We start from the raw sequence: 14,143 nt of genomic DNA, 5'->3' as shown, positions 1-14,143 counted from the left end.
ATCTTCATCAGGTTTCATCATGTTTGTTCTTTTTATAATGTAATACAAAACAACTTTTTGCATCTAATGTCAGTCCCCTGATTTTCCTGAGTGTGTAGTTTTTTAGTGTTCTAAGGACCACTCCTAGCCTTTTTTCTGGATTACATGTAATAAGATGTTTGGAATCTCCAAATTTCCCATAGGTCTAAATGGTGTGTGAATTGGCATGGTATATACAGTGAGAGCAATAATTATTTGATCCCTTGCTGATTTTGTAGGTTTGCCCACTTACAAAGAATGGAACTGTGTAGAATTTTAATCATAGGTACATTTTAACATTGAGAGACAGAATATCACAAAATAATCCACAATAACAACATCATATTTTTGCATGAAATAAGTATTTGATCCCCTACCAATCAGCAATAATTCTGGCTCCCACAGACCAGTTCGTTTTCCATTAAGAAGCACTCCTAATCTCAACTCATTACCCAAAACACCTGTGTCAACTCGTTACATCGTTATGTAGCTGTATAAAAGACACCTGTCCACACAATCAATCAGATTCCAACGTTTCCACCTTGGCCAAGACAAAGGAGCTGTCTAAGGACATCAGGGACAAAATTGTAGACTTGCACAAGGCTGGGATGGGCTACAAGAAAATAAGCAAGCAGCTTTGTGAGAAGTTAACAACTGTTGAAAATGGAAGAAACACAAAGTCACCGCCAATCTCCCTTGGTCTGGGGCTCCACGCCTTGTGGGATATCAGTGATCATGAGAAAGGTCAGGGATCAGCCCAGTATTACACAGGACGAGCTTGTTAATGACCTGAAGGCAGTTGGGACCACAGTCACGAAGAGAACCATCAGTAACACACTACACCGTGAAGGATTAAAATCCTGCTGCGCGCGCAAGGTTCCTCTGCTGAAGAAGGCACATGTACAGGCCCATCTGAAGTTTGCCAAAGAACACCTGGATGATCCAGAGGAGGCTTGGGAGAAGGTGATGTGGTCAGATGAGACCAAAATAGAGCTATTTGGCATCAACTCGACTCACCGTGTTTGGAGGAAGAGAAATGCTGAGTACAACCCCAAGAACACCATCCCCACTGTGAAGCATGGAGGTGGAAACCTTTGGGGGTGTTTCTCAGCTAAGGGGACAGGACGACTTCACCGTATTGAGGAGAGGATGAATGGGGCCATGTACCAGGAAATTTTGGGCAACAACCTCCTTCCCTCAGTGAGAGCACTGAAAATGGGTTGTGGATGGGTCTTCCAACATGACAATGACCCAAAACATACGGCCAAGGCAACAAAGGAGTGGCTCAAAAAGAAGCGTATTAAGGTCCTGGAGTGGCCTAGCCAGTCTCCAGACCTAAATCCCACCGAAAATCTGTGGAGGGAGTGTGTCTATATTCTGTCTCTCAATGTTAAAATGTACCTATGATTAAAATTCTACACAGTTCCATTCTTTGTAAGTGGGCAAACCTACAAAATCAGCAAGGGATCAAATAATTATTGCTCCCACTGTAACTATGCCCAGAGAAGGTCAACATGGCCAGAAAGGCCCAAATGTCTGTGCCTCTCTCAAGGTTGTACTGGAGTATCCCTGACTGAATCCCTGACTTCCCATAATTCCCTCCAATTCTGTTTATATAATCTCTCTCTCTCTCTGATCTTTTTCACTTTATATTTGCACATTTTATAATTCACATCTCAGGTTCATTAGATTGTGCTGAGAGCAATATTAATGGGATCTGTACCTGTTGATAATAACTCCTGTGTGATGTTACCTTATCCACCGTTTATAGAGCAGAATTGCACAATATGTTTATGGCTTTCATTTAGACAGTGCTTTTTCAATAGCACATCCATTTGTTTGCCCTTTCAGGGGTCACAGCTATATATCTTGTTGTTAGTTAAGGTCTAGGTTATGTATATTATTCTGTTTTTTTTATTCTGAAAGATCAGCAAGTGCATTGTAATAATACATTATGACCTTGTGTTCATGGTTTTCACTTCAATGTGGCTGCCGGAAAGTAATTTGACTTATTTGGAATAATGTTTGTCCATCCTTGAGTAAGAGGACAAATGTCAGCAGGTCAATGGAGAAGAGACAAAGATAGAGGAGGCGGGAGAGATGGAGAGAATATAAAAGGAGAAGATATTTTGAGATGGTGTCTGCACTTTCAAAGTGGTAATCTGTTAATGTGATGCCAGTTTTCATGACTTTTGTGTGTGTGGGTTCAGCAGTTGTGCTGTTTGTATTCTGGCTGGTGTTTGTTTATCACCCAGACAGACTGATCAGAAGTCATGCTCTCAATCAAAAGGTAAGTGTCAATGGGGTTTTCAGTTGGGTTTTTGGACGTAAACAAATGTAAGGATCTCAGCCTTGTCATGGCCATTTCATTCTTCCAGAAAGACATTTTCATGAGTTTCAGACTATGATTTTTACAATAAAATGTTTGTATTTCATGGCCTATTATACATTATCCTGATATATTGATGCAGATTCATACGTATCATAGCATGCCCATTGTGTGCTCTCTCAGTACATTACTTTGTAATATCCAGCTATTACTGTTAATGCTGTTCATGTATTATAGTCAGTTTGCTGATAGTATACATTTTTCTTCTCTGCTTTGTAAAAGCCGCAGGTTAATTTGTATGGCGTATTTTGTAATAATTTTTCTCCACACTCCTTTGCTCTCTCAACCAGCTACTTCCCTCTCTTTCCCCCTCCCTCCCTGGCCCCCCCTCCCTCCCTCTTCTGGGTAACATGTTGGAGCTAACACGAGACCACCTCCCCAATCATCTGACCTCACTGGCTCGCCGCTATGGCAGCATCTACCGACTCAACTGTGGCAACACGAGTAAGGTTTACAGCCTGCATTGTCTTTATATCATTTGGCAGTGCCGTGTGTCTTTTTACCCTTGGAATGACACTTACTCTTACTTCACATTGAGCTTGGCGGTTTGCTTAGTTTGAATTTTATTTAAATGGTTGGTATTTATATAGTGCCTTTATCCAAAGCGCTGTACAATTGATGCTTCTCATTCACCCATTCACACGCACACTTTATCTTATCTTATCTTATCTTTAAGTAGCATGATTGTGTTAACTTGAATGATAAGCTTTTTAAATCACCACTGGAGATGCTTGTAATGAAGTGAGTGTGTTGGAATTAGTGCTCAAATCTGAGTCTTTGATTGATTGTGTGATTGTGTACATGTGTCTTTAAGCCATAGTTGTGTTGAGCAGTGCTGAGGTTATCCGGGAGGCCCTGGTGAAGAAGTGGTCAGACTTTGCAGGGAGACCCCACTCATACACTGGTAACAAACTCCCTACCCAGGCCATTGTTCTGCACCCCACAAATTGACCAAACTTACGCTTTGCCTCTTAACACAGGTTTCTGTCTTTTCTTCCCTTTTCTTGGCTTCCTTCCTTTCCAGTCTCTCTCTCTTTTTCTCTCTCCCTCTGTTTATCTCTTTCTCTCACTCTTTCTACTGTTCTCAGGTGATATTGTGTCAGGTGGTGGGCAATCCATCTCCTTGGGGGACTACAGTAATGCGTGGCGGACACATCGGCGCGTGGCCCACAGTGCTCTGCAGCGTTGCTCTGCGCAGTCTCTGCACTCTGTGATTCAGAGGCAGGCTCTCAGCCTCAGGCAGGTACAGGATGTATACATGGCATTTTACGAGTTGTGATTCATTGCACAAGAAGCATTGTGCACCATGTTCGTAACTACAGTAACAATTCAGTTCAAATTCAAGTATGTTTTTTATATACGTATATAGTGTATTTAGTTATCTAATGAAAAGGAAATGAAGGTTGCGATTGATTTGTGTCCCATCCTGGGTGTAGTCTTTTCATATGAGCAAGGTTCCACCATGACTCTCTTCTATGTTGTATAAAGTGGAGACTGAGAGTAAATGGTAGGCTGGATTGATTCATTCCATGGAACTGAAGTGAATTTGACCTGGACTGAATTTACTGACAGAGTCATACAGGGTGTATTATTATTTCTGGGTGTGTGTGCATGCATTTGCAGGTTCTATTGGACTACAATGAGACTCCTGTGGAATTGTCAGAGGACTTCACCGTGGCTGCCAGTAATGTCATCACTACTCTGGTTTTTGGAAAAGAAGTCAGTACTCTCTTTACCTGAATGTAAATAATTAGCAACAGCATCTTCATTTTTTAAAAGCTTAAGAATGATTGCTCATCACATAATATGCAGGAAATGCTTCATGAAAGAAGCATTTCTATAAGGAAAAGTACCTATAAGGGAAATAATTGTCAGCCCACTGTTGATTTTGCTTTAGATGTTGGGTGTACTGGTTTACTGTTTAGATTTTCCTGCTTGGTCTTTATCAGTCTTAATGAAGTAAATGAGGTCTACAGAGACTGGGGAGCCCTGACATTTACTGAAATTGAAACGTTATCATTTTATTATAACTCTCATAGAAATGCCACTGAATGTTGTATGTGTTTGCCATCAAACGGTATCCCCACTCTAACACTATAAGCCATGCTCTCTCCCAGTATGACAAGAGCTCCCCTGAGCTGCATCGTCTGCATGGCTGTTTGAATGAAATTGTGTCTTTGTGGGGCTCCTCCTGGATCTCCGCTCTGGACTCCTTTCCACTGCTCAGGGTATGGAACATCATTCACATTGCCTGTAATACAAAGTGTCAAGTCAGAGGGGAAATTGCCACAACCTGCCATTTTTCTTGATCAAATTATTTTATTGTTTGATCTTACTTATGGCACAAACCCAACGCCATGCAGGTGAAATAGTCTAATTAAATAGATACTACTTAATAAATATAGTGCATGTAGTATTTGTTGAACAGTTGTTTATATATCATTTATATAGAAGTTGCCCAATCCTCCTTTCTCTCGTCTACTGAAAGAGGTGGCCCGGAGAGATGACATCATTAGATCGCATATCCAAGAATATAAGGCGAGTATGGAAGGAATCTGCCAGCTGTTATTAATAAGGACAATGGGTCATGTATATCATTATATGACATTAATTGCATTTTGGCAGACTTATCCAGAGCAACGTACAGTTGATTAGATTAAGCAAGAGACAATCCTCCCCTGGGGCAATGCAAGGTTAAGGGTCTTGCTCAAGGGCCCAACAGGATCTTATTGTGGCTACACTGGGGATCGAACCACTGACCTTGTGTGTCCCAGTAATGTGCCATAACCACTACACTACAGGCCACGCGTCCATCAGCACAAGCATGTAAGAATTTGCACCATAAAACGGTGTTGGCACATGCAAATAGGGCTATAGCATACTTCCTTTTTGGCTGGATGTTTACCTCAGGTGCTATGCCAGGATGAAGGGACAGGGGGCACTGTAGCAGCCTCTCTACTTGAGAACCTGGATCAGCCGCTGGGGGAAAAAGAGAAGGTGGTGGGTAATGTTGTACCTGTCCTGGGTAATAGGTCACAATCATCATTTGTTGTCAGTACTGTGATTTTGTTGTTTATTTGTTGATTACGTAATGCCCAATGCCATTTAAATACAGTAATCATTTTGAAATTACCATGCCTCTGTTTAGTATTACAAATTGACTACACTTAATTAATTGAAGGTTGTATAACATACATTATTCATTAAATCTTATTCTGCCTCCAGGCACTGACGGAAACTCATGTTCACATGACTACAGTGGATTTGCTCATTGGTGGCACAGAGACCACTGCTGCCTGGCTGTGCTGGACTGTGGCCTTCTTACTTCACAGACCTGAGGTGCAGACCTGTATACCATTTCATTTCATTCACTCAAACCTTGTCATCATCAGCTCAAACAGAATGACACTGCTTCTGTTTTACTTCATCAGTGTTCTCTACTGTATTGGCCAAATCATAATATGCTTGATTTTATTTGAAATAAACATCTCTCTCTCTCTCTCTCTCTCTCTCTCTCTCTCTAGGTGCAGTGCAGAGTATACAGTGAGCTGTGTACAGTGCTGGATACTCGGTATCCACAGTACAGTGATAGACTCAAGCTGCCCTGCTTGTCTGCCCTGATCAGTGAAGTGCTTAGACTCAGACCTGTGGCTCCACTTGCAGTTCCTCACCGAGCCACTAGAGACAGCAGGTAGGAAGTACAAGATAACTGCACCTTTGAATGTTGTTCCTGAGCTCATTTGGATACATGCACTGAATTTGTATTGTATCCGTGTTCAGCATTGCAGGATACTGTATCCCAAAGGACACCGTTATCATCCCCAATATTTATGGTGCTCACCATGACCCAGCAATTTGGACTGACCCCTATGCCTTCAAACCAGGTTGTGCAGCTGACTTAATATACATATTCACCAATGATGCATCTCAGGCTGCAGCACTCAACATGTACAGTACACAATTCTAGTACAGAAATATGAACTGGTCTGTGAGAACCCATATTTTTTGGTTTTGTTGTTAGTAAACTGTGAGAATTTTGCTGATTATAATTCCACTTTCAGAACGTTTTTTAGACGGAGGTGGAGCTTCCACTCGTGCTCTTCTGCCATTTGGAGGTGGGGCCCGCCTGTGCCTTGGGGAGTCTATAGCCAAAATGGAGCTCTTCCTGTTCACTGCCTACTTACTTCGTGATTTTCAATTTCTTCCCTGTGGAAACAAAGACACTTTGCCTGACCTAACTGGGGTAGCAAGTGTGGTCCTCAAGGTCAAACCATTTCAAGTCATAGTGCATCCAAGACCTTTAACTTGAACTTTTTTGTCATTTAATACTAAATAAATTTGTGTGTGCTATGCTGATTCATCAATACTTTTTGTGTTTGGTAATGCCAGTACATTACCTCAGAATGCAATGCTGACTGCAGGGGGAGAATTAGAAGACTGCCATGTTTAACAGTATTGCAGGTCATGGAACATTGTTTTTTGTAAATACATATTGCAGACTACAAAGACCATTAGAACCATGGATGTGTGCTATGCTTAACTGTACTCACGCTGACTCAAAAAGGGATATGATCAGATGCCCCTGACCATCCATTCGCCTGGCACAAATTATAATTCTTGTCAGATCTGATGACTGCTGTGCTTTCTGTTAAATTGTGTTTACTGTTTTGTGCTTCATCCCCTTCATTTAGGCATTTTGTAAGAAATAAAATATAAAACTCAAATGATTGTCTGTCATTAAAATACATTTTAATTTCTGCACACAATTTTGAGGCAATATGTTTGTGGATATGGATGCACAAGTGAAATATTAATCTCCAGAGCATACTGTACACAAATTTGCACACACCTGCGTACTCACATATGCACACCTGTATCTGAGGACATATCTTGTGGCTTGTTTGACAGAAGAAACTACTCAGCTAATTCCATGGAGCCATAGAACTGTTAGCTATCTAATTGTGCTAATATGCTAATGCTAATAACATGGCGCTGTTGTCAACGCACATCTTTTTTTTCTGCAAAATGAGACCGAGAGGAAGGGGAGGGGGGCAGAGAAGGAGGAAGTCCCTTTTAAATCTGCCAAGCGGTTCTTTCAGAATGTTTCAAGGGGGAGGTGGAGGCTAAACAGTGAAAGTCGTCTGTTCAGTCTGAAACCAATAGAAGGAAAGAGACTAGAAGGCAAATCTGATGAATTAGGACTGAAGATTACAAGTGAAGAGGTCAGTGTCTGGGTTTTCTCTGTGAGACTCAACAACTTCAGTTTGAAGGTTTATAAACCCGACTGAATGTACTGCAGCAATGTGTCTTTACTGAGATGAGTAAACTCATTCATGATTTTAGAGGTTTTACTGAGATGATGGTAAATTCAGTAGCGTATGTGTTTCACAGTTGAGGCAAACTAGAAAAATCTCATTTTGTGTTTAATCAATTCTGTTAGTATAATTATACAATACTTCTCAAGCATCATGCTGAAATCTGATTATGTGTATTCATAAATCAATCATAGTCATTCATCTAACAAGCAGACTTGGGAGCAAACAGCTTTAAGCCTACACTACAGGGAATCATTGTCTTCTGTTATGGTACATGTTCTTCAAAGGTTCAATATAATCAAATGTGTTTTTCTTCTGTTTCAGTCAAAAAACAAAAAACCTTGAACAATTGATCTGATTCACCAGAGGAAGTTAGACCTTTCCTGGAATGACTTCAGGAGAAGAGGCAGGGTTGGCCATGAGTCTGGTCAATGAGGTCACCTGTCCACTGTGCTCCTCCCTCTTTGTGGACCCAGTCAGACTCGATTGTGAACACAACTACTGCCGGCAGTGCATCATAGATTACTGGAAAAAGGGAGAGAGGAGGGAGCAGGGAGAGGTCAAAGAAAGGAGCAATAGTGGATTCACCTGCCCTTTATGTTGTGAAATTTTCCCCCAGTTTACCTTAAAAGGCAACAAGCTCCTTGCCACTATCGTGGACAGAGTTCGTGGCTTGGGAATGCACAACCACAAGGTTCTGCTAGAGGGAACCAGAAAGTGCCCTTCTTCTATGAGTGCATTGGCAAGGACGGGAGAAAAGGAGGGAAGAAGAGGACTGTGTACAGTCCACTCGGAGCCCTTGAAGATGTACTGTGAGGAAGAGCGGATAGGGATTTGTGTGGTGTGTGCTGTCTCCAAAGAGCACCGCACCCACAGACTGGCGCCCATAGAGGAGGTTTTGATGCAGTGTCAGGTGAGGGGCGGGGTTGGAAAGGATTTCATAAAAGTGCACTGGAGTGGGGTGGAGAAAGGTGCAGTTGGGTGGAGTAGGGTGAAGCAGAGTGAATTGGGGAGGGATGAGAGATGGAGGGGCAGAATGATGATGATCTGATCACAATTTTACATTACAGGAGAATTTCCAAATGACTGTGAAACATTTTGAGAGCCAGAAGGAAGAAATTAAGAAGCTTCACCATAAGTGTGAGGACGAAATCCAAGAAATCAAGGTAAATCTTTAAAATAATTAGATTGAATGAATAACAAACAATAACAAATTTGAATAGTGCCACACCATAGCTACCCTGCACCCCTCACCCAATATCAGAACAATAAAGTGTGCCACTGTGTGGGAATAATGTTACAGTGTTTCAACCTCGCTGTTTCGAACGTGTCTTTCAAGGAGTGCAACCTGTTTGATTCCACAGTCCCAGTCTGTTTCCCTCCAAGCCCATCTCGTCCAAGAGACCGACACCCTGCTGCATGGCATCGTGAGGGAACGGGAGAGGCTGTGCTCCATGCTGCAGAAAGACACCGAGAGGCTGCTGGCCCTCAGGCAGAAAGCCGTGTCTCACCTCTCACAGGAAACTGACACACTGGCCCAGGACATTACCTCACTCAATGCCAGATTTGAGGAAGAAGGGCATGATCCTGCATCACTGATCAACGTAAGTTTCTTTACAAAGTCTCTTATTTTAGTACTATAGGCTACTGCTTTGCTTCTTTGCTACCTATAAACTCTTAATTCTATTTCTCTATAGCAATTACTCTGACTTATTAATACTACTACTACACAATATTGCTACTAAAGCTAATAATAATAATAATAATAATAATAATAATAATAATAATAATAATAATGGCAGATAATAATTATATTTTTTGTGCATCTTTACGATTGTACAGGATGTTCAAGAAGTGACAGTGAGGTGAGAATGTTTATAAATATTAACAACCTACAAGACTGTATACTTAATCATGTGAAGTATCTAAAATATCTATTTGAACTGTTTTGGAACATCATTTGTTTACTGTACTGTTTAGAAAAATAAAGAAACTCTATCCCATGATTAAACTACAGCCTAATAAGTTTCAAGAATATTTTTGTTTTGTAAGATAATAGATAACACCTTGCTTTATAGATAAAATGAATTGGCTCCACTTTAATTAGGTGTCTATGCTCTTTTTCTCATGAAGAATGAAAGCACAGTTTGGAGTGCTGGGTGATGATGTCACAGAGTGGTTTGACCTGGGAATCTATAAAGGGCCCATTCAATACTTTGTATGGAAGAAATTAGAAGAAGTCATTCAACCAGGTATGATATAATTACATACATTCAGAACTCCTTTGTAGTTTGCTAGTTACCATGTTCTCAGAGCCATCAATCATACTTCATCCATGGCTATGTTTTTGAATGAGGAGCTGTTTCTCACTTGGAAAATATTTTGTATCTATAAACTCTGGTGGCATAAATGGGTATAAATATTTTGTGAGTGGTCCACATTGACCTTTTATACCACATTTTCTACCACATTTTACCTTTTCACATTTATAGTACACCATGGTCAAATACATGTATTTGTACAAATACAGTGGTGTGAAAAAGTGTTTGCCCCCTTCCTGATTTCTTATTTTTTTGCATGTTTGTCACACTTAAATGTTTCAGATCATCAAACAAATTTAAATATTAGTCAAAGACAACACAAGTAAACACAAAATGCAGTTTTTAAATGAAGGTTTTTATTATTAAAACATAACTTAACTGTGGTTTATCAAACCTGAGTTCAATTTCTCAAGCCACACCCAGGCCTGATTACTGCCATACCTGTTCTCAATCAAGAAATCACTTAAATAGGACCTGCCTGACAAAGTGAAGTAGACCAAATGATCCTCAAAAGCTAGACATCATGCTGAGATCTAAAGAAATTCAGGAACAAATGAGAAAGAAAGTAATTGAGATCTATCAGTCTGGAAAAGGTTATAAAGCCATTTCTAAAGCTTTGGGACTCCAGCAAACCACTGTGAGAGCCATTATCCACAAATCCACAGGAGTGGCCGGCCAATCAAAATTACCCCAAGAGAGCAGCGACGACTCATCCAAGAGGTCACAAAAGACCCCACAACAACATCCAAAGAACTGCAGGCCTCACTTGCCTCAGTTAAGGTCAGTGTTCATGACTCCACCATAAGAAAGAGACTGGGCAAAAATGGCCTGCATGGCAGAGTTCCAAGACGAAAACCACTGCTGAGCAAAAAGAACATTAAGGCTCGTCTCAATTTTGCCAGAAAACATCTTGATGATCCCCAAGACTTTTGGGAAAATACTCTGTGGTCTGACGAGACAAAAGTTAAACTTTTTGGAAGGTGTGTGTCCCATTACATCTGGCGTAAAAGTAACACCGCATTTCAGAAAAAGAACATCATACCAACAGTAAAATATGGTGGTGGTAGTGTGATGGTCTGGGGCTGTTTTGCTGCTTCAGGACCTGGAAGACTTGCTGTGATAAATGGAACCATGAATTCTGCAGTCTACCAAAAAATCCTGAAGGAGAATGTCCGGCCATCTGTTCGTGACCTCAAGCTAAAATTCACTTGGGTTCTGCAGCAGGACAATGATCCAAAACACACCAGCAAGTCCACCTCTGAATGGCTGAAGAAAAACGAAATTAAGACTTTGGAGTGGCCTAGTCGAAGTCCTGACCTGAATCATATTGAGATGCTGTGGCATGACCTTAAAAAGGCGGTTCATGCTCGAAAACCCTCCAATGTGGCTGAATTACAACAATTCTGCAAAGATGAGTGGGCCAAAATTCCTCCACAGTGCTGTAAGAAACTCATTGCCAGTTATCGCAAACGCTTGACTGCAGTTGTTGCTGCTAAGGGTGGCCCAACCAGTTATTAGGTTTAGGGGGCAATCACTTTTTCACACAGGGCCATGTAGGTTTGGATTTTTTTTCTCCCTTAATAATAAAAACCTTCATTTAAAAACTGCATTTTGTATTTACTTGTGTTGTCTTTGACTAATATTTAAATTTGTTTGATGATCTGAAACATTTAAGTGTGACAAACATGCAAAAAAATGAGAAATCAGGAAGGAAGGAGGCAAACACTTTTTCACACCACTGTATATAAACTGGACATGGTGCAATATATTACCCACACCAGTATTTGTAAATGCTTACAGTAGTATGAAAATTTGCCAAATCATAGTTCTGAAGTTCTAATAACAAAAAATGTATCAGAAATAATCTCAGATAGAAATGTGTCTGCTTTGTACCATATCATGTGCATTGCATACTGTATACAGTATTTTTGCATGCATGCTACTATAACCCACATCCTGTTTTTGCCCTGAGTCATGGTTCATCAATGGAAACAGGAAATAGCAGGTGTGCATTTGTGTTTGTGTACTTCACTAACAGGAAACCCCTGAATAGAAATTCGTTTTTAAAAAACCCATACACAGTAGTTGAACCTCTTTTGTTTCTTGAAAAAACATAAATTAATAAAATACCATGTTGTTTCATTACATCACATAATTGATGGCCCCTATCTTATATTCCTTCTATCTTTTTTTATCATCATAATGTTTCTATTTACAGACATAGATTGCCCTATTACATCTAGCATGAAAATGAACTAGGCCAAGATTCAAGGCAAATCCTGATTTATTTCATTCAAGGTCTTCATTTTAAGTCTATTATGTGTGGCCATTTATAAATAACGTTCCCTGTTGGGTCAGATGCACTTAAGCAGAGGAGGTCTCAATCACACAGTAAAATGTGAGTCCATATGACCCAATTTGATTCATACTTACTCTGTAAGAGTTGAATTAACACTGGACAGTGTACTGTGACAGTTGGAATTAGTGTGGTTAGACAAAGTGAATACCAGATGACATTACACAATGCTCTCTCTTTCTCCCCCCCCCCCTCCCCTTTCTCTCTCAACTTTTTTTTGTGAGTGGGCGTGCAGAATTGAATGCTAATATCTCACACCTGTAAAACATCATCACCAAGAGCAGTCTATGTTACAGTTATTTATCTGTGCTGCTATTTATGTTAAAATAGAGCCCCATCTCTCATTGTCTTTTATGCAGGTCTCTGCTCTTTGACACTTGACCCAGCTACTGCCAATCCATTCCTCTCTCTCTCCATTGACCTCACAACTGCCCGCTATAGCCACACCCCCAAGGAAGCTTCGGCCATGGGAGAGGCCCACTTTGAGTTCAGCCCATGCGTGCTGGCCAAATGTGGCTTTTCCTCAGGACGTCATTACTGGGAGGTAGAGGTGGGAGACCAGCCAGACTGGGATGTGGGTGTGGCCAGTGAAACAGCTGAGCGGGATGGCTGGGTGGTACTGACCCCTGAAAATGGGTACTGGACTGTGGGCAACAAGGGGGTGAGGAGGGTTGGTGTGTACCTAGATTATGAGGCAGGCCAATTGTCATTTTACAACACAGAAAACATGAGTCCACTGTTCTCTTTCTTGGGGGAAAATTTCAAAGATACCTTGTATCCATTCTTTTACCCCAGTGCTGATTCCAACGCCCAGCCTCTCAAGCTGCTAAATCCAAGATCTTAATGGTGGGTACAAACCACTGCTAATTTCTGTCTGAGCTAACAGACACAATCTGTTCAATCGCACCTTCCTGCAAAACTGACATGTTATCTGGCATATCAATACCTTGAACATTTTTCCTTTTCTTGTGCAAGATTCCCAGCATGCAATAAATGCCTTATTTGCTTTGATGGATTTACAAGTATCTCCAGAAAGTTTACATTGTGACTTACTGTCCATAATGCAAAACCTTACCATGCTGAACATTTGTATGCCTTCCTGCTGAATTTTGTTTTCTGTCAAATATGAACCATATATTTCATGCCATATTTTATTTAAATCATTGGGTTTTTTTTAAATGTAGTTTTGTGTTTTGTGACAATTAAAAAGAGCCTATTAATTCATGGGTCAGAATTCAAAATAATGATTCAGGTATGAAAAAAGTCAGTTGGCATGTTTTATCAAAACGTAATAAGAACAAATTATGTAACAATATAACATTATAATGATAACCAGAAGCAATTATTATGACTGTGACCAAATTGGCACTTTTTGTTTTCAATATTAAAGCCGAAAATAAAACAACCAAATGTATTTTATGTGTGTGTGTGTGTGTGTGTGTGTATACATACACCGGTCAGCCACAACTTTAAAACCACCTGCATAAACCAGTTTTTTCATGATTAAAAATGCTTTAAACTGTATACTTGTCTATAAACACTTAATATTTCATTAAATGATATGTGTACTTATATAAGCAGATCATAAGTGAATTGCATTCAAAATTTTGCATTTTATTTTTAAATGGAAATGGAAATCTTGTAAGCTCCTGGGGAGGAGGGGAGTGCAATGTTTTGTTATTTAAATATCTTGATACATACTGATGTTCATGATTGCATCTTCAATGTAGAATTTTTCATATAA

General features: G+C 40.3%; 2 protein-coding genes and 1 long non-coding RNA gene across 3 annotated transcripts; 2 read left to right on the top strand and 1 right to left on the bottom strand.

Moving 5' to 3' along the window:
* The first annotated feature begins 2,757 nt into the window (after window positions 1-2,757).
* On the top strand, window positions 2,758-6,984 carry LOC133106446 (steroid 21-hydroxylase). The gene is made up of 11 exons (XM_061216033.1): window positions 2,758-2,851; window positions 3,222-3,311; window positions 3,496-3,650; window positions 4,031-4,126; window positions 4,525-4,635; window positions 4,859-4,951; window positions 5,330-5,407; window positions 5,633-5,746; window positions 5,932-6,098; window positions 6,188-6,291; window positions 6,469-6,984. The coding sequence occupies exons 1-11, from the start codon at window positions 2,758-2,760 to the stop codon at window positions 6,714-6,716; spliced, it is 1,350 nt and encodes a 449-aa protein (XP_061072017.1). The 3' UTR covers window positions 6,717-6,984.
* LOC133106462 (uncharacterized) lies at window positions 4,479-7,406 on the bottom strand. The gene is made up of 3 exons (XR_009704506.1): window positions 7,269-7,406; window positions 5,313-5,386; window positions 4,479-4,658 (listed from the first exon to the last, which is right to left on the bottom strand). It is a non-coding gene; the product is annotated as an uncharacterized LOC133106462 (long non-coding RNA).
* A 94-nt stretch (window positions 7,407-7,500) lies between these two features.
* On the top strand, window positions 7,501-13,883 carry LOC133107795 (zinc-binding protein A33-like). The gene is made up of 7 exons (XM_061216987.1): window positions 7,501-7,629; window positions 8,047-8,635; window positions 8,793-8,888; window positions 9,087-9,326; window positions 9,565-9,587; window positions 9,856-9,974; window positions 12,759-13,883. The coding sequence occupies exons 2-7, from the start codon at window positions 8,111-8,113 to the stop codon at window positions 13,241-13,243; spliced, it is 1,488 nt and encodes a 495-aa protein (XP_061072971.1). The 5' UTR covers window positions 7,501-7,629; window positions 8,047-8,110; the 3' UTR covers window positions 13,244-13,883.
* The last annotated feature ends 260 nt before the right edge of the window (window positions 13,884-14,143 follow it).

Source organism: Conger conger, chromosome 1, assembly GCF_963514075.1.
Source record: "Conger conger chromosome 1, fConCon1.1, whole genome shotgun sequence".
Classification (NCBI taxonomy): domain Eukaryota; kingdom Metazoa; phylum Chordata; class Actinopteri; order Anguilliformes; family Congridae; genus Conger; species Conger conger.
The sequence above is the reverse complement of the archived record's forward strand: the minus strand, read 5'-3'. Positions and strand labels throughout refer to the sequence as shown.